The following is a 24,863-nucleotide window of genomic DNA, read 5'->3' as shown; positions in this document are numbered from 1 at the left end:
TAATCCTTACTGCTGTAGAAGGGCAATGTATATATGTTTTGATCTGCCAAATTAGTTATATGTGTTAATCTGCTGAAAATTTATTTTACTGAGGCTCTGCCTGAACTGAAATCTTCTGCCTTTGCTTCAGAAATCGGAGCACAGCTATTTTGACAGTGGCACTGGGGAAAGTTCCTGTGCTGTCCTTCAAAAGACAAACACATTTTGTGTTTTAACTTATGTCCTTGTTCAGATTTGCAAAGCCTAAGGTTGCATGGTTATCATCCTAATATTTTTAGCTCCAGCTGCCAGCCAGGCTCCAGTGTGGCAGCCACAATACAAGTGGCATAGGAAGAAGAAAGTTTTGCACTGAAGACCTTGCAATTGAACACGTAGGAAAAGAAGTCGTCATTAAGCAGGAAAAGGAATGTATTCAGATGTAATAACATCATGTTTCTGCCTCTGTTTGTAAAGTTTCCAGAGGAGTGCTGCTTTAACGCGAACGCGCTCTGTCTCACAGGGCTGGCACTAGCTGGATTCCTCTCCGCTCCATCAGTAACAGTCACATTACTATTATTAGTCGATTGCTCTCCATGTGCCTTAAAACGACCCAGGACCTGACCCCCCTCGGTATAAAGGCTGCCGCGGGCAGGGCAGGGCAGGAGCCCGCGCTCCGGAGCGCTCGCTGCGGGTCCCGCTGCTGCCCGCGCTGCCTGCGGCCGGGAGGGGAGAGCGGCGCTTGCCGAGCCTGCGATACTCGTAAGTACGCGGTGCCACGGGGTGCCGGAACCTGCCGCGGCCCCGGGCAGGGATCTCTGGGGACGTGGCCATGGAACGGCCGGGGTGCCGCCGCCGGCAGGTCGACAGCGGGCGGGCTGCGGGCTGGCGGGTCCTTGTGGCCCCGTTCGCTCCGCCGGCATCGCCCGCTGCCCTGCGGCAGGGACTGCGCGGCCAGGAACGCGCCAGCCGAGCGGCGGCCTCCCCGCCCCGGTTATTTATAGCTCCGTGGTGCTTCCAGCCTAAAATAAGCCTGTTGGCCCGGGCGGCTGTCCGCGGCGGGGGGGCCCTGGCGGCGCGGCCGGGCTGCGCCCCCCGCCCCGGCGAGGGGCCGGGCATGGCGTGCGGAGCCGCGGGGCCGGGCCGGGACAGCTGCCGCGGCGCGGGGATCGCCTGGAATGCGGGCGCCGGCCGCGCGTCGCGACTTTTATGGAAACTTGCAGCGGCGGAGCGGCGGCCGCAGCCAAGGGGCGCTCCGCTGCCGCCAGCCCGCCCGCCGGGACCGCGCCGAGCTGCAGCGGCGGGGCAGCGCTCACAGGTAAGAGCGGCTCCGCCGGCGGCGGGTGGGAGACGGCGCTCGGGCGGCTTCCCGCGCCGCTCCTGCCGCGCACAGCCCGGTCCGCCCCGCGCTCGCCTCCCGCTCTGCCCCGCTCCCTCGGCCCTGCGGCGGGCCCCGGGCGCCCTGTCCGGCCCGCTGCCCCCGCCGCCCCTCGGCAACCCCGCCGCCCCTCGGCAACCCCGCCGCCCCTCGGCTGCCCCCGCCGCCCCTCGGCAACCCCGCCGCGGCCGCCGCGTCTCCTTCCGCCGCCGGGGAGCCCGCTCCGCCGGCCGCCCCCTCACAGCCTCGGCGGCCGGGCCGAGCGGCAGCGCGGAGGTCTGTCGGGAGGAGCAGCCCTCCTCGCACCGCGGCCCGGGCTGTGGCGGCAGCCGGCGAGCAGCGCCTGGGGGCGCCCAGCGAGGGGCTCCCGGGGGCGGGGGAGCCCTCACGGCGCGGGCGGGGGGCCGAGCGCTGCGCCCGGCGCGGCTGCGGCCGCCGCTGATCTGGAATGAAATCGGTGCGGGTAGCGGCTGCGGGCGCTGGGCAGCCCCGCCGGCGCTGGCGCATCCCCGGGCGGGCGGGAGCCGCAGCGGCAGCGGGGCCGCGTCCTGCCCGCGGAGCCTGCGGGGCCGGGCGGTGCGGGCCGCTCTGCCTGGTCAGGCCGCCGCTGTGCGTTTCATAAAAGTTAGTTAAACATCTCTGTGTTCATAAACCGCATGGCTCTACATAAAGAGGAGTTCAGCTTTGTTGGGGTGCTCTTCAGCTTGAGTGGCACACGGAGCGTGTTCATAGGTTTTACTGCATCCCGAAGTCTAAGACACCGTGGCTTGGAAGGAAATATTGGGTTTCTGTGATAACTTACAAACGATTTGTTATCAAGTTTGTTTTAGGTAAATAAGAGCTTCTGCTGAACACAATAAACATCTGCAAAAAAGGCATGTTCAATGAAACATATCAGTGTTTTGAAAATTAGTCAGCAAGTAGCCACATGCCAGAAAACTTAGTATCTTAACCTGAGACCTTAGATCTCTTAGAAAAATGTCTGATGAAATTGTAAAATAATAACTAGTCTTATAAGAGGGCCAAGTGTATCAAGGAACAGACAGAAGTGTGGGGATACGTCGAGTATATGTAGAAAGCACACAGTCTGGCGCCATAGAAGAACTGGGTAGATGGTTTAAGACATGCCTAAGAAATACTTTCTCTAACTGCATTTGGAGTATTTTAAATTAGTCTTTTCATCAGTGAAAGACGACAATCATTTACCACACTCGGATAGTCAGCTTTGACGCTCCTTTATCAAGGAATGGTGCGGTGGCCGAGCGCTCTGGAAGCAAGTGTGGGATAACGGAGCTGAGGGCTGGTGATGGTGTAAGGGCAGTTCAGGGAGCGATAGGAGTGAGGGACCCTTTGCTGTGCGCCGGGGGCAGCCGTGTCCCCTCGGATGAAGGTGACGGTCGTCACGGGCGTCAGCGCTACCAGCAGAGTGGGGCTGGTGAAGTGGGAGCAGCGCTGGTCTCCTTTGCGGCACGGGCACCGTGTTCAGGCTGAGTTGGCCATGAGGATTTCAGAGAAGTGACAGAGAGGCATGGGAGAAGGGCAGAAGCAAACTGGAGTAGAGCTTCGTGGCCATTATTTCGCCCCATGTTTCAGTACCCTGATCTCTGAAGTCCTGTCAGTGAAGTCAACAGGAGTTGTGCTCAGATCATGCTGTTTCTCTTCGTCTGCTGTGACACGGTGATGGATTGAGGAGCTATGGCATGGGGCAAAATATCCTGACTGTTGTCTCAGGGATCTCAGTTCACGATTTACTGCCACCCATGATTGGGGTCAGCAGATATCTTGGAGCATGAAACCACAGCCAGAAGATCTCAGTGGGGCTTCCCCGTGTAACAGACCAGGCTCTCAGCCCCGTTACATTTGCTCTGGAGCTTACGTACCCCATAATAGTACCTGAAGAAAATAAGGAATTAACAGAGAGACCTTTTCTACAGAGAAGGGTGATTTATTTTTTTAAAACAGGAGTTGGACTGCATGGCACTGTCACATTAAGATTATTTATAGTTGTGTAAACAGACATAGACAAAATCCTTTATAATAAATATGTTTTTATACATAACATCATATCTGCAAGGACTATTCTACTCTAATGTGAGATTCTCAATAAATGTTGAAGTGAAATAATTTCAAAGATTGAGGAAATGATTGTGCATGAAATTGAATTATCTGGGCCAATTGTCGCAAAGCATCCTAGTCTTTAATTATAAGGATTTCATGAAGGAAATATAAGCAAGTGGAAGTAGTTTTGCATTTTCTGTTTTATAAAGTGTGATGTTTAGGCAGCTGGTGTTAGTTGTCGTGACTCCTTGGCTTCAGTGGGGCTGACGGTTTGTGCCAGTTCAGGATCTTCCCCTGTGCATGATAATCTTAGTATCTACTTTAGTATCTGTAATTTAGTACAACAACTGGTAGTGTCATTCCAGACGAGTTACAGTAAGGACATAAATGCTGCGCATCGCTCTCTTTCCCCTCCTCTTGCCAGTTCCATTTAATATTTTGTTAAATATTTTAACATTGTGGACTGTGTTTTCCTCTCCTAAGCACTTTGGCTGCAAGTAGTGACTTTCCAACTCTCACAATATGGTTTTCTTATATAATGGCGTCTTCGAGAGTAGATCACAAAGACGAGACAGATGGTAAACGTAACTTAGACTGTGCCGGGAAGGGCTTATTTATAACTCACAGTAGCCGCAGGACAGCAGGGGGCCCTCCCGAAAGGAGGAATCGCAGAGCAACTAGACTTTTTTTGAAGTCCTGGCTTCGTACTCCTGTTGTACAGAGTAGTGTTCAGTTCAGGAAAATGCTGGTATTTTCCTGTGGCTCATGTGAGGATGTTAATCACTCCACTGAAGATCAAGAACTTTTATGTTTTCTAGTGAAGGGTAATTTTATTATTTGTGGGAGGTTTTTCTCTGGTTAAAGCTGCACAACATTTTTTGATCAATTGAGGACTCCGACCATCTTTAAGAAATGGAATTAATTACATTTAAGGAGGTGCATTTGGGGACTTGTGAACCATCAAACCTTCTGTGTCCCCTTAGTGGTTTTCTTTGTTCACTTTGATTATTTTTTCTAAAGGAAGGTTTTAGGGAGTCTGCATGAAAAGTTGAGGTAGTGCTATGACCATAACAAATTGAGGCATATCAGAGGTGGTAGCTTAACCGTGGTAGCTTACCCATTTACAGCAAACAAATAAGATGCTTTAAAACAGCTGGGTTTTTTTATTTCAGAGTATTTATTTGCTTTGTATTAAATTTTCACTTGAACCTTCCTAGGGAGCCCTCTCTGCATTACAGCCAGTCAAGCCATTCCGGTAATGGCATTTTCTCTTCCATTCAGTTCCAGAGGTGGGACCATTGATCCCAGGATGGAGGTTAAATTTCTTTTCTAGGAAAAACCTCCATGTATACCTCCTCTGAAAGTGGAACTGCAGTCTAGTACTTCCTTTGTAAACATTATAACACCAGACTAACATTTCCTGAGATACCTTGTTTAATCTTAGGGAAGGGAAAATGTATAGAAAAAAATCAGGCTAGTGTCAGGTGAATGCTGGAGTGATGAGACTGGACAGGCCAAGAGGAGCCTAGTAACAAGCTCCATTCATTTTTTCATCATGTTATGTTCAACATTATAATCTGGGACTTTTGTGAGTGAAAGCTTAAATGAGAAGCTCTTACAGGTTTTCCTGAGACGTGTTGATCTCAGGAAAAAAAGACGAGTCTGAATCTTAAGATTGGACAGCTTCATAATTGGAGAACAAATCTCTTCTGAAGTAAGTACATATACAAGTAGACCCTTTTGCCTCAAGGAATAAGCGTTACTTGTATTAGAAGTACTCTGTGGGAATATTCTTACTACAGAATGAGAATATATATATGACTTAAAGATATAACTAGTTCATCTCAAAAGGGAATTAGTAGGTCAAGGTTTCTCGAGTCGGAAAATTTATTACCACATACTTTATGCAAAGAATTGGCAGGTGCTGAAGGTGCCGCTCTTCCACAATTTGCAGGTGTCAAGACTTCCTGACTTGGCCACTTTGGTTTTCTCAGCGACAATACATTGACTATGTGGATCCTCTCTAATGATAAGGCAGATACAAGGAGCTTCAGTCGCTGTCGTTCCTCAAGCAGTGGTCGCTGCCTCACGGACCTAAGCCAACACTCAGGGAATGCTTCTTTTTTTTTTCTTAAACATTCTGGTTTGTCTTTATTAGAAATGACTTATCTGCCTTGTGGGGTGCCGGGGGCAGGGTCCTGCTGCTGTTCCTGCTCAAGGTTTGCCTGCCGTGGAGAGCTGTGAGAGTGCAAACATGGGCGGTGTCATGTTCAGCAATGCCCTACTGCTTTAGATCCATATCTTTTAGCATCAAAGGTGGAGGTAGGATGACTTGCAGATGCAAAACGTCTTGCAGCCAGCTGGCTAACCTTCAAGCACATTAAGAGTTAGTGATGCCAAAGAACTGGAAAGTAGCCTAAAGTAATAGCAGATATGGCAATAATCCAAATGGCAGAACCGTATCTGCCATCTTGAAGGCCCACAGCCTGTTGGACTGGTACATTTTTGGAAGTTCAGACAGCAGGAATTTGCAAAAAAAACCCCAACCTTCCAACATTTGCACTTTTAAATAAAATTTCAGATTGGTTATTTGAGGGTAGATCTCGTTGCTGTCAGCAATCTTAGTGACGCTGTCGAGGGGGTCAGGTAGTTAGAGCTATCGGAAAGGTTCAAGACACAGTTGATCCAAAAGCTCAAAAACTAAATTGCATTCTCAGACTTGTAAACATATCTTCTTCCTACAATTCATTTTGCACAATAAGCAAATCAGACTTCAGAATAGTCAGTTTTCAAATAGCTTTAAGATGAAGCTGTACGGATGGGGCCTGTTGCTGCAGTGAAGGTTGACGGTCATCTTCACTTGAGGTGTTTGGGTGAAATGGGATTCCTTGTGAAAGATTCTCCTTGGGCCTTACTTCTGTGCTCCAGCCCTGTGTGAAGGCTGGAAGGTCCCTGTGTCCCCGGCCACTTCAGTGCGTGACGTTCCTTTGTTTTCTGACAGGTTCATGCAGTAAGTCTTTTGTTCAGCTTCTGTATTTTAAGTACAAGGCTAAAGGCTATCAGTCACAAGTAGGCAGAAGAAATTTAGAAAGTAGAGATGTAAAAGAAGAGAACAGATAAGGACTTCTCTAAGACCCGCTTAGAAAAATGGGGAAGTCAAAGTGTTTTAACTAGTTTTAAGGTTATACTGATCACAATGGGGATTTTACTTACGTGTGTGAAGTAAGCTAAAGCTTACGAAGAGGTGCAAACCCAATAGCACAATATACAAATGCATATGAAAGTGTACAGGGGCCTTGAAGCACCAGAATGCTAGTGAAGTTATCTGACTTCCTAGACACAACAGAACTTTAACATGCTATTGCTAATCTGAAACAGTCTAAATAGGAACTATCATAACACTTTGTAATTTTATGTTCATGTGTTGACAAGTCACAAACTGACATGCCTTGGGTTCCTATCAGTCTACAAATAAGGTATTTGCCAACTCCGATTTGTGGAGGAATGACTTTCCATACTCATTTGTTGAAAGGGAACACCCCGGTGTTCTCCAGAACATCTCTGCAGAGGCTGAATTTGAAGAGTTTGGAACTTGCAAATCAGGGCAGAGATTGGCAGCTAAATACTCCTTTCATATGTTGTGACTGCTTTTGTTTGGAAAAACATCCCAAGATACTGAAGAATCTCATTTGATTTGGATAGCTACAGCATCACCAGTGAGCACTGACACTGGTGTATTTTTGAAGAGCTTGTATGAAAACAACTCTAAACGTTCATTATTTTTAACACCACGTAAAAATTCTCATGCTTATAATGTGTTTGCACTTAAGAATTATAAAATTTAAATTGCTATGCTTATAATGTGTTTGTAATTAAGAATTAGAAAACTTAAAGGCTAAGAACTACTAAGAACTTAACTTTCCATCTATGTCCTGACATCAGTTCCTCTAAACCACAAGTGGGAAATCCCTTTCAGCTGCTTTATACTTCGAACCTTTGTGTCCGTTTGTTTGCACTATGTTTGGCACACTGAGTTTTTAGGCTTGCCTGGGCCTCAGGGTATCGGTGCAGTACAGCCAGCAATGGCACTGGGGTCATGTCATGATTTCCTTCCTCCCACAAGCTCTGACAGACACCTTGTGATTTAAAAAAAAGGAGAGGGGAAAAAAAAAAGGAAAGAGGTTGCCCTGAGGTTGAAGTGCCTTTCTGTTGAGTTCCTAATAAATACCACGTAATTTAAAATTTGTAACGCTTTTCTCTTAAAAAACGCAGTGCAATTTCCATCTCGCAAATAAATTATATAAATACTTTCTCTAAGGTATGTATGTGTCTTACCTAACTCGTTTCATAGTTTTTAGCACTAGTTTTCCCTAGAATAGCCCTAGGAGAAAGGAAACCATTGTTTTGTGTTCCTGTATGGGGTGAAGAGCTGAGGGAGTTGCCAGCCTGGCTGAGCCTCCAGCAAGAGCTTCACCCGGGCAGGAGATGCGGCTGCTCCTCTGACGCGCAGGTGGGTTCCCATCCAGGGCCGTCTGTCCTGCTCTCGGGGCTGCGGGAGGCTGTGGGGGTTTGGCCCGAGCCCTCTGCAGACCTCCCGCAGCCGCAGCTCCCTGGCTCCTGTGCCCCACTGAAGCGGCGCGGCGGTGGCGCAGAGCACGTTCCTTTCTGCTGGCACCGCGATCCAGAAAAACAGTTTCGCAACACACCAGCCAGGGAGCTGGCTCCAAGTTATTATCTTTTTTTTTTTTTTTTTTAAATGGAAATTTAAACCCAATAGCTAGGACTATATAGAGGGGTTATGAGCATGAATAGTGAATCATAAGCTTGTTCTTGTAATTACTGTTGCATACTTAGAAAGCCTCCAAGGAACAAATGAAATTGTGATACATTGATTTCAGCCTATGCAAACTTATACAGGATGATGATTAAAGCACCGTTTAAAAGGAAAAGAAAGGAATATAACTACAACTGTTTCTTTCAGGTAGAAACTGAAAGCAATCTTAAACACATCAGGTGCAGAGCACAATACAGTAGCCATGAATGACATTGCACAGAAAACTGAGGTATGTACCAATTTTAAAGTAATGGAAATAATGTAGTAATTTACAGCTGATGTTTGCAAAAAAGAGTAATTACAAACAATTATACTGTAAGTCTGCTGGCATTGCTGCTCTTCTAAGACAGTAGAAGGGCATTTGGAAGTAGCTTAAAGAAACTCTGATTTGATGGGATCTGTGAAATATGTTCTTACTGTTATTAAAAAAATGATGGAGGAAGGCAAAATAAAAGTAACAAAATACGAAGAAATTTTAAATGTTGGGGGGAAATGAAGGGCAACATTCACATTTAATTCTAAAACGTAAATATTAGGCTACTTAAAATATTTATTCTTCCAACATAGACTCACTGAGCAACAGGAACAAAAACTACTGGTTTAGGTGGGAAACATAAAGCCTCGCTTATTTTCATCCAGTTTTCTCAGCACTACTGTATTGAGAGCATTTCTGTAGTCATTACAGTAAAAAGAGAGAAAACTTCACAGTAGTTCTGAAAAGTGGGAACTTCTCTTGCTGTTTGGGATTGTTCAGAAGTGCCCACTGGCTGCATCAGCGTCCTGCAAGTCCAGTGATCCTGACACTTCGTAATGTAAAATCACCGGAATTTTGAGTTTCTCTAAATATTAAAGAAGTACATATAAAATGTATTGGAAGTTTTAAATAAACAAATAATACTATTTATTTTAAAAACATACATGGCTGTTGAAGTGTTGCAGAGGAAAACATACATATTGTATTTTATATGTGTGTCTTTATATGGGTTTTAGGTGCTGGGGACAGAGAGGGCTCTTTGGTGATTGCTTATGATTCAAAGCAAAAATATAAACCTCTGTCTCATTTTTAAAGCCATAGTAATTGAAAATGCACATTTACATAGTTCCTACATTTAGTTACGTAGCTATTAATTACAATTACTTATAGCTTAATACAATGCTAAATGTTGTTTTGTGTATTTTAGTATTTATTGCTATTTATGAACAAATACAATGATGCTTAATAGATGGTGGGTAGCGGCAGAAAGTTCCTAATCCCAAATGCACTTCTGTTTTATGTTCATACATTCTTTCTAATCCAGTCTCTCAGAATATTCCTGTCCATCTGTTTCACCTTTCTTTTTCTTATCTTCATTTCTTCTTTATCTTCACCAAGATTCTGCTTTCTTCATCTAAACCCGTCCAAAAATCCTATGTGCCCAAGCTTCACAAGGGTGATGTAAAGGATAAATTTGAAGCTATGCAGAAAGCAAGGGAAGAAAGAAATCAAAGGAGATCTAGAGACGAAAAGCAAAGAAGAAAAGAACAATATGTTAGAGAGAGAGAATGGAACAGGAGAAAGCAGGAGGTTATTTTCTTTGCAAATATTTTGTGTTATTTTAATATTGAATATCTCATGTGAAAATATTTTCACATTATTTTAAGACAATTTTGGAATTTTATTTAATTTATAAAGACGGTTTACTTTCTGTGTTTTATCAACCAGATGAAAGAGCTGCTTGGATCTGATGAAGACGATGACACAAAATCATCTAAAATAGAAAAGGGTTATGTCCCAAAGCTGATAGGTAAGAGAGGTCTCACGTGAAAGGCCACAGAATTCACTAGGTAAGTATTAGATCTGACTGCTGAACTGTGTATTTCATGTTCACAGGAACCGTTAAAGGCAAGTTTGCAGAAATGGAGAAGCAAAGGCAAGAAGAAGAAAGAAAAAGGATGGAAGAAGAAAGAAAACGCAGAATTGAACAAGATATGATTGAGAAAAGAAAAATTCAGAGAGAATTAGCAAAAAAAGCACAGGAGGTATGTTTGTCTGATCACAATAATCGGGATATAATTGCAAACAACCAAATCAAGAAAAAAAAGTTTTGAATTGATCAGAAAGATTTGATCTTAAGATTTATGACAGTAGTGATTTACATGGGAGATGCTCAATGGGATGGAAGTGGGGAGTAACGTTCAGAGAATCGTCACTTCCTTATGGTAACAATTTGCTTAAGCACTAAACTCGAGTTACAGATGAAGCCAGGCAGGCATAAACCTGGTAGGAACGTGAATCGGGCACAAACTTTGGTGTTATATGCATACAAGAGTTTGCAGAATTTACTAAACTGATTTGAAAATGTTTCTTTTCTTTTACCAACCCTTACTTTAGACAATTTTTGCTTATACATTAGTGATACGGTTCAGTGATAGATGAACTAAGGCCAGCAAGAATAGGAAAATGCAATTGGCAGGCAAAAATGAGAAGATACTAATGGTGTAAAAAATCACAAAGCATGAAGATTCAGATAATGTTTTATTCTGTTGCAAATTTTGTCTTTTGTCGAGTTTTGCATTGGGGTGTCATATTTGATTCCTTTTGTAAGTTTTCTTCAGTGCTGCAAGTAGTGCATTGAGAGTGAACATCTAAATGATAGACTAGAACCATACATACCATGTAGAATTTTAGAAAGTATATTAGTTTTAGACAGTAATGTATAGAGACCATATGAAGCAAATACAGCACTAGGCTTTCTGCAGGAGTTGAGGGAAGACAACATCGCTTGAATCAGAAATAATCAATGACCTTGCTTTAGCTTTTTCTCTCTTCACACAATTCTGGAACGCTTCAATGAAGAATGGACATCTCAAGTTTTCTTCTCCGTTCGTCACTGAAGTGTTACGAAAGCTTTAGTCTCTTTTCTGTGGGGTGTTTTCTGTCATGTTCCCTCTTCCTCAACAAGCTCACCTGTGTGCAGTATTCCAATCAACGTTCAGTCGTTACCATCTCTCTGAATTTAAGTGCTACATACATGTCACTGATACAAAAAGAATTTCCAATTCTGTGTTTGCAAATCTAAGGCAAAGAGCCAAAATAATGTAATCATATGAAATTCTCATTTAATAGATTGAGGACTTTAACAATACGGGAACTGAATCAGCAGCAGAGGTAATCAGATTTTTTTAAAGAAATGTTCACCTAACCTACATTTTTATTCACTTTGTCTTATTATTGTAATCTGGGCTGGGAAAACCTAGAAAAGGGCACACAAACCTACTTAAAATTCAACCAAGGAGCTAACAGATTTTTAACTTATGCAGAACTATATGTCTGTACTTTAAGTCAATTTATTTAAGTTTGAAATAGAGTCTGCACTGTGAGTATTTTTTGTTAGTTAAAAACATCTAAAATGCAAATATTCAAAGCCAGCAGAATGATTTGAGGGACACTGGCAATGGTGCTCTAACTCCTCTGGCTTTGAAAGTATCATCTTGAAAGCTCTTTGCCTTGAACTTGAAATTAAAAGGGGATTCTGTCAATATATAGATATTTGAACACCTTACTCAGTTTTTTTTTTTTTTTAATTGACTAATTTACTGTATGGATTTGGATTTTAAGTCTTGCAAATATATGTTTAATTTCAAAAAGCCAGGTCCAAAAGTCCTATTGTCTTTCACACAAGAAAATCAAATTCCTGCTACAGTTTTGGAAAGACAAAAAGAAAAAGAAAAGATAACATGAGTTTTAAGTTATTTGACAGTATCCCTGTTAATCATGGTATTTTGGGGGGGGGGGAAGGAGAAAAATCCACCACCCTGAGTAAAAGGTATTTTGGCAACTGGTGAAAATAGTTTTGAAGCAGCAACATCCTTGAAAAAATTACTCTGCTGACAAATTACATATTGCTCTCTAGAACTAACTTATTCCAACCGCAGTGTATCCTTTACATAGTAAATACAAGACTGGAAGTGGAGTGTGGCTCCAACTCCAATGTTTTCAAAATTTCACCTGTTGTTCTGCAAACCGTGAATATTTGTAACTAACGGTTAATGAAAATTTGAAAAGAAATCAAGGAGTTTGCCAGCAGTTATGTTTAAAATACAATTCAGTCTTGATGCTCTTCAGATGTTACAAGAAATTAGTGACTTTTTTTGGCAGATGGGTTTATTCTTGTTGCTCATACTCAGTACAAGTAATTCTTCCGGAAGCTTTTGTGCACACAGGTGAAAACAACAGTTTCATTAAGAAGTGAGTCTGTCTAGAAGTCAAGCTTTATAAAAATATAATAAATATCTTTTTGGACAGGAAGGGGATGATTCACTGCTAGTTACAGTAGTGCCTGTAAAACACACCAAAACACCTGGGAAGATGAAAATAAACTTTGGGAACACAGGAAAGGAGAGAGCAGAACAAAGAACGAGACAGGATGAAGAAATGAAGCTAAAATATGAGGAACAAAACCAATTCCTTAAGGAAACCAAGTGCCATTCATATGTCATGGTAAACCACTCACCTAAAAATACCTAATAAATAAATATCTATTATTTAAGATATAACTATTTCATTTTTCTTACACAGGGTGAAAAGGAAGACAATGAAACTCAAGAGCCTCTGTCTCCTGGTAAGCTGAAGGTAACATTTGAAGAACTTGAAAGACGAAGACAGGAAAATCAAAGGCGACAAGCAGAGGAAGAAGCAAGACAACGTTTAGAAGAGGAAAAACGTGCCTTTGAAGAAGCGAGACAGCAAATGGTAAATCCATGCTTTGTTCATGTTGTTACAGAATTTTCATGTAGGATGTGCTTTTACATTCTTTCCTGTATCCAATTCTTCTTTTTTCTTATCCCTTAACTCTATTTCAAGCTGTAGAGAATCTCAAAACTGTATCACCATTAATTTTTGAAAGATGTATTTTTGACCTTAGTTCTAACTCAGTAACCACACTGGCATAATGCTTTAGAGATTCCTCTAGTAAAGCCGGAAAATATGTGTGGTTTACATTTGCCAGCAATCTTGGCAGGTTTTAGATCTATGCTTTGTGGCACCTTAAGCTGTAAGTCCTCAGGAAGATACTACGTTGTCTGTTTTGTTCTTAAATAGTGCTTCAGATGTTTCAGTAGCCACTTTTTGATGAAAACATTCTGTAGTAAGAGAATGCTATTTTTATTCTCGTATTTATTTATAAATATGATAAATACCTCAATTACAACTTTCCTCTTATGGAGAAAGAGAAAAAAGGTCAACTCTCTTGTATGTATAGACATAAACAAGAATAAACTAGGGCTTATTCTAGTAATTTCTAAATTGTCAGAAATGTAGCTCACAATTCCTGGTTTCTATTACTTGCAGAACTGCCTCCATATGTATTCTTTATCATAAGCTGAACTTATTTGGATCGTCTATAAACAGACCTCACTATAGTTTCTTCTTTGATCATACTAAAGGAATCGAGCACTTAGCATGAACAGAAGATATACCAGATCATTTAGTTCTGTGTTTCCTCACTTTACCACGCTCCATTTCCATTTTTAAAGTTCTGTATTTAAATACCCATCCCCTGTACAATCACGATCATTATGACTTTGTTAATTTATGTACAAAGGGACTAATGAGAAATGAGATTTTAATCATCCATGAAATCTTTGAAAATATTATTTCTAGGAATTTGCTAACTCTAACTTAAAAAGAGTATAATTATGAATGAACATGCTTTGACAAACAGCTCAAGGTCACTATATTGACCAGATTTCAAAAACATTAAAGAAATGGATATTCTCAAGGACGAAAACCCCACAGAACCTCCAGAAACCCGAAACACTGAAATTCCCAACTGGTCCAAAGTGAGAGGGCTCTAGGTGTAGGCCGATACTCCAATTGTAGTTTACTCCTCCACCCCCAACTCCAATAAATCGCTTAACCTTTCTGCACCAATAACCTTGACATTATGGCAATAATGCACTTTTTTCTTCTTATTTGGGGGTGGGCAAGGGATACTAGTGAAGGAGGAGAGGGAAGAAAATGAAGGAGAGAGAACTTCATGGAGTCACTAGTCATTCTAACTGAAGTTTTGTTCACATCTCCCACCCTTAGGTATATGCATTTATGAACCAATTAATATAAAGTAATTTACAAATTCTCTATTTGAAAAGAAATTTTCTAATATACAGTTTTATCTGATATCCGTGTTTGTCAAAATTTTCAGAAGTTTCCTTAAAGGAAGAGTTCAGCAGTTAATTTCCTTCAATTCTTTCTTTTTTTCCCTTATCAATTCCAAATAAAAGATGTCCGTAATTCCCTTGACTGGCTATCCCACATACCAGTCCCAGGGCTGCTTGCAGGTTACAGAAATCTGGATTATCAATCTTCTGACAGTCGCCAGTCAATTTCCTCCAGTAACAAATAAAGTTCCCTGAGGTATCTTCTGAAGATGGTTCCTTCTTGTGTTCTTGATCGCAGTTTGCAAACCACAGGCTTCTCTTCGCAGAGAGGTGCTCACTAGAGATAAGCAATAGTGAAGAGATCCCAGTATATCAATTCCCTTTCTTCAGTGATGATTAAATGTCTAAAAAGAAAAGAAACAAAAATCTCAGTCTAGAGTAATAGCAAAATGTTGATAGATTTAGTTTTGCTATAAAACTCTGATTTTTTTTTTTTTTAACTCGTAAGTGCATTGGTGAAAACAATGTATATGCAAACAAAAAAGACTTGATGGCATAAAGGTCTATGAAAGTGATGTAAAGAAAAGTGAATATGGAGCCATTTTCAGTATTCAACCCTGAAACTGTAAAATATGTACTTAATTGTTCAGCCTTTACCTGATAACACATTGTTCTTTGACTTACACACTCAACAGATTTTTAAAAATTATAGAGGCTACATACAGGATCCTGAAATGCGTTTCTTTTTTCCCCTCCCCTAGCTAAAACCAAGACTAAAATGTTTCTTACAGGAATCAAACTCTTGATAGTTATTTTCCCCCCCAGGAGAGAGAGAAAAAAACCAAACCAAAACAACAACAAAAACCCCACCACAAACAACCAAACATTTCTAAAAGATCAGAAAGGAATTAATGGAGTATTTATTTACTATAAAGAATATTTCTATGTTTGGATAAGTCCTTTCTCTTTTTTCCTCTCCCTCTTCTCTGAAGATAAATGAAGGTGGTGAGGAAGAGTCTGAAAATTCTGTTAAAGAATTCCGTCCTGGTAAACTCAGACTCAGTTTTGAGGAGATGGAGAGACAGAGGAGAGAAGAGGAGAAGAGGAAAGCAGAAGAAGACGCAAGACGACGCATAGAAGAGGAGAAAAGAGCATTTGCTGAAGCAAGGAAGAACATGGTATGACAGTTTTGTTTAGTACCTAGTTTACTTTTTACCTAAGTCTCCAAGGAACTAGAAAGCAGCTCTGGGAAAAACCTTCACATACAGTTAGGAATGCATGCTTCAACTCCTTCATTAATTAGCTCACCTCTCACTACTCATTAGAAGGTAGGGGGGGTAAACTAATCAAGTTTGTTTGCCAAAAATCATAACAGAACAATCCCTCCTCACAGCAAGCCTAGAAAGAATTTCAAATAATTTAGTCAAAACCAGATATTGTGTCTAATGGGCATTATTATGCTAGATGCAAGAAACTAGGAAAACAAAATGTTTTCACAATGAGGGTTTGTTGTTTGCTTGCTTTTTTTTTTTTTGAGAGAGAGAGGAGCGTAATTCCTTTTACTTCTCCAAGTTTATGTCCCTGCCTTTACAGGATGTCCTCCAATCAGTTCTTACTAGGTAAAGCATAATTAATGGCGTATTAGAACATCACGCACTGCAAGTACGAAGTTTAGTCATCTCTGGCCCCTTAGGAAGGAAAAACTAAGAAGGTTGAATTCCGCTACTGATGTTTTTATTGCATTTCACTGCTTGTTCAGAGAAACAGAAAAAATAACTTACGACATTGATCATGAGAACAATTTGTAATATGGAACTTCCTTAGGCAAATACAGATCTGTGTGATACACAATGACCTCTAAAATTTAAGATTATATTGTAGACAAATTTTCAGGAACCTAGGACTGACATACTGACACTGCCTGAAAGCAGAGAAAGATGCCCGATTTCAGAGGGTGGCAACAACATTATTTATAAAAAATAACTAGCATGGAGCTTTTCACTGTATTCTTCATGCTTATTCCAAGTTTCCGGAATATATACCTTGGGGTGTAAGCCAGTTACTTATGGGTGAATGTTAGGATATACAGTATTACATTATACAGCTACCAGCTAAAACGAAGTATTGTTTGTTTCAAAAGGAAGGGCAAGCCGTGCCATACGAACTGTGGGATAACCCACCCACTTGGTGGTGTCTTCCTGCATTCCCCTCTGTAGTTTCATTGGGAAAGACCAACTGTATGCTTAATAAAACTTTCTTCATCATTCAAGCCAATGCTTTTGAGACAAATTAAAGCTTTGACTGCTAATATTGCTAGCAGTGCTCTCTCTGCCTGGAAATTGGGCCAAAGACAAGACCACTACACTGAAAGACTACCCAGAGAAACTGCCATGTAAATTGATATTTGATATTGTATGGGTAAGCAATTTTGGAAAATAGTGTCTGTCCAAACCTCTGATGAGAGAAAATAGAAGCTAAAGCCACTAGAAAAAAAAAAAAACCAAACCAAAAAGAGTGCTGCTGGATTTGTGCCATTAGAATTTTTGTGAAAAGCTGGCAGACAATGAAAGGAAAGCAGGGAAAGTATGCGCTGTCTTCTGTTTCTTCCTGCTTTCAGGAGAATCTCTTTTTTTCTGGCTGAGCCTAGCAAGCACCTACACTCAAGTGCACGGGCAAGAAAAATCTCACTGATTAAACAGGGCTTTCTCTATTAGATGCAGCACAGAGTCTCATTGCACTGTGACAGCAAACAGTGAAAGGCATTTGGTAATTTAAAAAATTAACTGAATATGTATTTTCAGCATATGCATCTGAAAATTTTCTGTTAATTACCATCCTGAATATGAACAGCACATTTTCTGTTACTTGTAACAGAAAATATAAGCCCATGCTTTCCGTATTTTCCACAGCTACGTGACATAGCAGCAATGCAGGTGTGCTCTTAAACATTTTGAGAACATATTAGTCATGTCTTTCAGAAGTAGTAAAACCTCACATTCAATTTTTATTTAAGCATTTAAATTGTTATTTTAGAACCTTTTTCATGTTTATTCATTTTAATTTAGTTTTGAAAGTACACACACACAGAAGTAGTAATGTTGATGCTTGAAAGCACACCCGCCACCTCCTTTTGGAAGGATCTCTCTGTTTCCCATTGATTTGTTCTGGATTTATACGTCCACCGACGTGCCCACTTTCCGAATGAAGCATTCACCTTTCATCCCCAGCAGTCTCTTCCCATGAGAGGATTGCATGAAGAACCCGTCTTAGCACAAACAGAAAAATGCTCTAGTTTGTATCAGTGCCTGTTTGCCCACTGAAAACTGGTTGACGGTGTTGCAAACTGTGGTTATTACAGGACTGTTTCTCACTACCATCTGTTCCCACTTTGCAGAAAAAAAAAAAGTATGGTCTCACTTCACAAAATATGGCTAAAATATTTACTGAACTAACCACAAGGGTTTGAGCATGACAGAATTCAGCTGATCTTTTTTCCTGGTTTTTAACCAAGAGTAAGTTGGCTTTCTGTCTTTGCATCTCTTACTGATTCAAAAGACCAGAGCAGACAGCTGCTAGTGTTTGCTCATACGCACACCTTTTTAAAGACTAGACATACACACATTGGTAAATTTTGAACTAATGCATCTTTTCACTTAGTTCTCTCTTCATGAGGTGATGAGCGTATGAACTAATGCATCACAAGCAAGAGACTTCCACATTTCGTTGCTAATTTAGCTGTGGTTAGCCTCTGAAAACTGCCTTGCTATGCATTGTTTTCATTAAAGGAAATAGTTTACAGCCTTGTTTTTTGACTCCACTTCTCCATAACACAGTTTCAACAAATATGCTCATATTATGCAAAACAAACGAAGAATGGAAGGAATGGTGGGGCTGAAGGCCAACTGTAAGCTTACTCAGAGGGAAAATCTGAAGGAAATCTACAGTGCGTAGCGGTATTTGAGTGGGATTCGGCCAAAAAACTATTGAAAGAGCTGTGATAAATAAAAAGGATATGGGCAAAGTAGGTTAAGATAGTGGTACAAACCACAATAGCACAAACAGCAGTGAAAGGTGTGAGTTAAAATGGCAGTGAATAGCAATAAAGAGAAAAGGAGTGCCAAAGAATCTTTGAATAAATGTGTTTTTTTCTGTTACGTTATAAAGCTTGTAAAAACACTTTCTTAAATTAAAGTTTTGCCCCTTTAATTCTTTCTAGCATTTGACTGATTGCTGCTGTTGGGAATGCCTACAAGTTGAGGCAGGTTGGGCTCTTCAGTGTTTGCCACAAGGTTTTTCAAACGTGCTGATTAAATAGCACCTCAAGCCACATCTGCACCCAGTTCTGGATCAGTATCTGACCTCGTCTCACTCATTTAGGTACAGAATATTCCCACTGAGACGATCTCTGTTGCTAAGTTTACACAGTTACATGCACAACCATACATTTATATAAGTTTTATCAAGACGTTATTTTAAAAATCTGCAAGCATAACTCATGTCATGCTACCTGGCCATTTTTGTAGCATACGGCTTTGTATTTTGGTAATGCTGTGCTTCAACAAATTGAGTCTGATATCTGTTCTTACAGTTCCTGCTTTTGCAAATAATGAAAATTGCCTTTCTCAGGCCTTGCCATCTGCTTATGAATTACTCTAGAAAATAAGCAAACTGCTCACAAACGGCCACCAAAGCCCAGCCCTACTCTGAAGCCTGTGAAAGGGGCAGGGAAGGGGGAAACCCTTGCTCTGGGGTGATACAAAGCAAAGAACTGGCAGCGTAACTGCGTATTATCAACTTGTGCACTAGAGTTTCTTGTGGAAAATTCTGTTCAGTTAGCCATACTGGGAATAGTGACATCGTTTAAGAACAGAAACATAATTCAGTTTGCTTAGAAAAAGATTACAGATATTTGTACTTCAGTGTTAAGAGCAATGACATTTAAACACAAGTACTTTGCCTAATGATAGTCTGTGAAGTAAACAGGAATGAATTGTGTCAGGTCCCAAAGCTGCATTTAGAGGACATCCTCACCATTGCCTTGCAAGAGAGACCACACTTTTAACACCTTCATCTTCATTATAGAAGTTCAGCATTGTAATTATAAAGAGCTAAGTCCAATTAAAAAATCTCCGAAACACACTCCCTCCCCAAATACAAGAGGAATACCCACATTGTCATATTGCACCTTGCTGCACTGTGGCAGATGCAGCAAAATACTTGGTTATCTCTATGTACTACAAGCGTCTGAGCAACACTGAGACTTCAGCACAGGTACTTTTAGGATGTAGCATTAATGCTCTGAATTTCCAGCAGGTGCTGGATGATGAATCGCCAGAAATGTTTAAGACAGTTTCTCAAGAATCTCTCGTCCCTGGTAAACTGGAAATTAATTTTGAGGAGTTGCTGAGACAAAAAATGGAAGAAGAAAAGAGACGCACAGAAGAAGAGCGTAGACAAAAGTTGGAAATGGAAAAGCAAGAATTTCAACAGTTAAGACAAGAAATGGGAGAGGTGTGTATATCAAAGAATATGTTAAGTATGCACCGAATAAAAATACAGTAGATCATTTCAGTTAATTCCTAAAATCTCAGAAGTTTAAGACTGTAACTGAAAATTCTTTTAAAAGTAATTTTTAAATCAATACTTTCAGTATTATGTGAAGAGAATGAAAAATAGAAAAACATTTTTTAAGCATAACATTGTATATAAGAAGATATGTATTTTTGTCACTGATCTACCAGGAAAATGCTTTCATCCCTTGCCACACAAAGTAAAAACACCATTTCAAAATTGTAATTTTATTTTACAGGAGTTTTTTTACTTATGAAAATTCCACATTATTACTGAAACTATTATGTAATATTTACAATATTGGGAGAACAGAAACATTTAGTTCCCAGATGAATATACAAAAATCGAAGTAGGAAAGAGCAAAATTCTTGCTTTTCCTCAAGGGAATGCTCTGTTAACTAATTAGGAAAGAATTACAGTGGCCTCTACTTATTTCTAATTGGTGTATCAAGGGTTTGAAGACTGTCACAGTTCATTTTAAAAATCACACACAAAATTTGCTTTGCATACCAAATGTCTAAAACACCGTGTTCATGAACTTTACACTTCAATTTGATTTGGTTGTGGGTGGCAATTCTGTATTATTTCCTTTTGGACATCAGAGGACTACATTTATTTATTATTTATGTTAAGCAAAGCTGGAGTGAGTAGTAAAGGCTCTAGTTTGTGAACTTTTCAAGGAAATTTTGTATTACATACTGGGGAAGAAGGAAGGGATGGGGACATCCAACTAAAATGCAGATACATCTTTACTGTCAGTCAGCGGTCATGAAAGGAGCAAAATATCAACAGTTACAGCTTCAGCTGTGGTTTTGACTACAGGATCCAGAACTGCCATTTCTTTTCCAGCCATGACATCCTGAAATCTCATCTGCTTTTTACTGAATTAAAAATGTAATAATTTTCTGTTTAACAAAGTAGCTGTATTTTAGAAAATCACATCATATTGCAACTAAGTCAGAGAGGTAAGTTATGTATCCGGGCTAAGTAAGTTTTTTGCATTGCCAAGTGTCTGGTTTTCAGAGTCTGTGAAGGGTGGTTTGTTGACAGCAATCCTTTACCAAAGGGTACATTCAAGGAAGATATTTCAAAATCTGTATGTAGTTTAGATGTGATACGAATGCAGTAATCCTGACAATAGCAAGGGAAAAAAAAAGAAGGAGAGGGAAAAGGTTTCTGTGCTGATTTCAAATAACTAAGGGAACTATTCACATGTACTAAATTACACCTACGTATGGGGAGAACGGGTAGTAAGAACAACTAGGGCATTATCCATCTTACACATTCTGTCATTTCTGAACAGCTGGAAGAAGAGTGTGAAACTTTTGAGCTAAGCAAAGAATATGAAGAGTTAATAAAGCTAAAAAGAAGTGGTTCCATTCAGGCAAAGAACTTAAAGAGCAAGTTTGAAAAAATAGGACAACTGTCTCAAGAAGAAATACAGAAGAAGATTGAAGAAGAGCGAGCTAAGAGAAGAGCAATGGATGAAGAAATAAGAGAAAGGGAAGCTGAAAAATTTCAAGAGGTGAGTTGCACTCTCTCTGTGTTGATGATACCTAACTAGCACACTAATCATCCCAGAGTGGACAATACTGCTGCTTTCACCCAAGTATGCTCTATTTCCAAAATTATTTTCTCCCTTCTTTCCTGTTCCCCCCTTTGGATGCATGAGGAGGTCTCCGCTCAGCATCCCTAAAGGAAACACCAGTTCATTATCAGTCACCTGGCCAAGCAGAGATCTGTTTTTCTGCTCGAAGTCCTCAATTCAGTATCTTAACAACCTGAAACCTGCCAGCCTGAGGGTTTGAAACATCTAGTCAATCTATTCATCACATTAATTGCTTCTCCTTCTGAACTCTTAATTCATTCTCCACTGTATGAATTAAGAAAACAAATAAAAACCCAATACAATTTGAAGACCAAGTCTTTTTATCATCTTTACTTGTTTCTCAGGGTATAGCAGAGAAGGATGACTACTTATCTGTGTATCTCAGTTTTTCAGAAGGGAAGACACCAGAAATGAAGCTCTTGGTCTAGCCAGTAAATCAGACCATGCTCCATGACCCAGAACACCAATGTGAGCTTTCATGACATCATCAGGTGACAGCACAGGATCTTTTAACAGCAGCAAGCCTGATCTGAGCCTCAGACTGAGGTTCCTATCCACAGCAGTAATTTCAGAATCAGCTCAAAGCCTTTTATTTTTGAGCTTTTACTTTAATGACTGACACTGTAATTATGTTTCTTTAAGGTCACTGTGTTAGCTGTTGAAGCTACCGTAACAATCACAGCACGAAGGTCACATCACTAAGGATTTACCATTTCCACAAGCTAGTATTCCACTTACACATGACATCTCTAGGAGTGTTTTTCTACCTAATTTTTTTGAAATTACTTTTGTAAGTATTTTGCCCATTCCCTGGGATAAACTATCACGAGACTTGATCTTAAACCCAACATTAAAAAAAAAAACCCCACACAACAAACTTCTGAGAAAAACAGGACTCTGAGTGGCTTTGCTCAGTTCAGAACTACTGCTCTACCAAACCAGTTTATTATCATACACATCTTAAAACATAAGTCCCCTTTTCTTTTTTTCTCCCAAGGATGATGAGGTAGACGTGAGACCAGCCAAAAAATCTGAGGCTCCATTTACTCATAAAGTAAACATGAAGGCCCGTTTTGAGCAAATGGCAAGAGCCAGGGAAGAAGAGGAGCAGAGGAGAATTGAAGAACAGAAATTACTACGCATGCAGTTTGAACAAAAAGAAATTGATGCGGCATTACAGAAGGTATAAATTACAAAGTAGCTTTTCTTCAGTCCTAAGTGTCATTTAAGTTAGCATCTGATTACCACTGATGGCAACTCTGTCAGAGGTATAAAAGGAGCATTATACTTGTTTCAGAACAGCTGCTGTGAATTGCTGCAATAATGTAGAATTGCTTTTGGTGTTTTCACATATTCTTGAAGAGTATGAGAGAGATACTGCTAAGAAAGTTAATTGTATCCTCTGAATAGTCTGAAGATGGAATCTGCATTCATGCCTAATTTTAGCCCAAGATCCCAGACTCATTAAAAGCCATTTTACTGCCTGTTCCATATCCAGACAGCATTGTCATCTAGTGAGGACAGGTGTGGCATTTCCCCCAGAAACACAGAAACTTTTCTGTAATCAAATAAGTGTCACTGGCAGTCATACTGCTATTGCCACTTTAAATGTTCTAAATCGACTTATTTTATAACAGAAGAGGGAAGAGGAAGAAGAAGAGGAGGGAAGTATTATTAATGGTTCTACTTGCGAAGATGAGGAGGATCAAGCTCGATCTGGAGCTCCCTGGTTCAAGAAGTCACTGAAAAACACATCAGTTGTTGATGGCGAGCCCGTGAGATTTACAGTTAAAATTACTGGAGAACCAAAACCTGAAGTTACATGGTGGTTTGAGGGGGAAATGTTGCAGGACTCTGAGGACTATCAATACATTGAAAGAGGAGAAACCTACTGCCTTTACTTGCCAGAAACCTTCCCAGAAGATGAAGGGGAATACATGTGTAAAGCAGTCAATAACAGAGGCACATCTGCTAGCACCTGTATTCTGACCATTGAAAGTAAGAGTTAGCATTTTAATTTGCTTAATTCTCAAATATTCTTCTTGCATCTTTCCTTTTACAAAAATCTCATTATCTGTTTCTCTTAACCCTTTTATTTTCTAGCTGATGACTACTAATGCTCTACTTTAGCTGGAATCTTTCTTCCCCTCAAAACTTTCTTACTGCATCATCTCTTTCTCTGATGGGGCCAACTAAAGCAAGCAAGGATATGCACGGATTTGTCATTCCTGCATCAGATAAGAATAATCTTCAAGTTGTGAGAGTGTCCAGGTTCCTTGCTCAATACAAAAATTAGTTATTAAAGGCTACAAAGAAGGAATCAGTGTAAGAAAGATCAAATAAAGGAAAAAGCTGAATTACAATAGTGCTCCCACATTTGAAGACCAACTGTTGTGTAATGGTATAAAGCTAAATACACAATCTGGAAACTTGTGTAGTAGTGTAAATCTATTGGTATATTTTGCATGAACACTGAATATTTAAGCTGTTTTACTTTATCCCAGAGGCATTGAACTGGCAAAAGGAAATACTTATTGATGATTTTAAAAACCTCAGTGTACTATTTTTAAAGAATAAAAGATTACCTAACTGCTCACTTCTTTTGTTTTGTTTCAAAGAGCGTTAGTTCTTCTGTTTTAAAATGGGCTTGCATTTTAACTGTTACGCTCTTATCAACCTATGCAGTTGATAACCCAAAAGTAAAACCAATCTCAATAAGGCTTGTTGTAGTAGTCTTTATAGTACCAGCAATTGCTTGTAAAACTTCTAATTTTTTCACTGCTTAAATGATACAGGAATGGCCAGTGACAAAATGTGAGACTATCATAGCTAAGTTGGTAGGAAGCAAGCTTCAAGAATATTTTCAGAAAGTGCCTAACTTCTCAATCTTTGTTTTCTCTTAATGCAATAAATTTATTACTGCATCTCTAAACATTGTCTTCTTAAGGCTACTGTACTTTCTTCAAGATCTCTTTATATCAACGCTAATGTCACTGTGCTAACACCATCTGAATTGTTCAGCTTAAGCTTCTGTAGGTGTAATTTTACAAACAAAAGCCACATTTTAAATTAAAGAACATGTGTATAAGCCTTAATATACAGACAAGGTAAGCTGCAGCAAGTTAGATTTATGCAGTGATTTCAGGAAGAAATTTTCCTGTGGCTGAATCTGATGACTGTTCTTTGTACAGTTACCTATTGGAAGTCACTCATTTGCCTCAATAAAACAGTTACAAATTCAGAAACACCGTGAAAATATGGTAACAAGCTGCATGATATTTTGAATTAGTATTTATCCT

General features: G+C 40.3%; 2 protein-coding genes across 14 annotated transcripts in view; one reads left to right on the top strand and one right to left on the bottom strand.

The window, feature by feature from the left end:
* Positions 1 to 593: 593 nt before the first annotated feature.
* On the top strand, positions 594 to 24,809 carry NEXN (nexilin F-actin binding protein). Of its 10 annotated transcripts, none has more exons than XM_065655416.1 (14): positions 594 to 738; positions 8,398 to 8,475; positions 9,619 to 9,810; positions 9,949 to 10,030; positions 10,117 to 10,265; positions 11,353 to 11,394; positions 12,532 to 12,726; positions 12,805 to 12,978; positions 15,377 to 15,562; positions 19,695 to 19,895; positions 21,259 to 21,480; positions 22,562 to 22,747; positions 23,202 to 23,562; positions 23,668 to 24,809. In XM_065655416.1, exons 2-14 carry the CDS (start codon positions 8,449 to 8,451, stop codon positions 23,679 to 23,681), a joined length of 2,031 nt encoding a protein of 676 aa, XP_065511488.1. In that variant the 5' UTR covers positions 594 to 738; positions 8,398 to 8,448; the 3' UTR covers positions 23,682 to 24,809. The 10 variants fall into 10 exon arrangements, with proteins under 10 accessions (XP_065511488.1, XP_065511486.1, XP_065511480.1 ...); XM_065655414.1 differs by having other exon boundaries at positions 8,394 to 8,475; XM_065655408.1 differs by lacking the exon at positions 594 to 738 and adding an exon at positions 1,155 to 1,294.
* Positions 14,699 to 24,863, bottom strand: part of FUBP1 (far upstream element binding protein 1) — a 35,680-nt gene continuing 25,515 nt past the window's right edge. For 2 of the 4 annotated variants that reach the window (XM_065655419.1, XM_065655423.1), the window contains one exon: positions 14,700 to 14,788. In XM_065655419.1, coding sequence (XP_065511491.1) covers positions 14,771 to 14,788 — 18 coding nt within the window. In that variant the 3' untranslated portion in view covers positions 14,700 to 14,770. Of the gene's footprint in view, positions 14,789 to 24,863 lie in introns of all 4 variants that reach the window. The other 2 variants (XM_065655421.1, XM_065655422.1) reach the window with 2 other exon arrangements.

This window comes from Caloenas nicobarica, chromosome Z (genome assembly GCF_036013445.1).
Source record: "Caloenas nicobarica isolate bCalNic1 chromosome Z, bCalNic1.hap1, whole genome shotgun sequence".
Classification (NCBI taxonomy): domain Eukaryota; kingdom Metazoa; phylum Chordata; class Aves; order Columbiformes; family Columbidae; genus Caloenas; species Caloenas nicobarica.
This window is presented reverse-complemented; position numbering and strand designations above follow the sequence as displayed.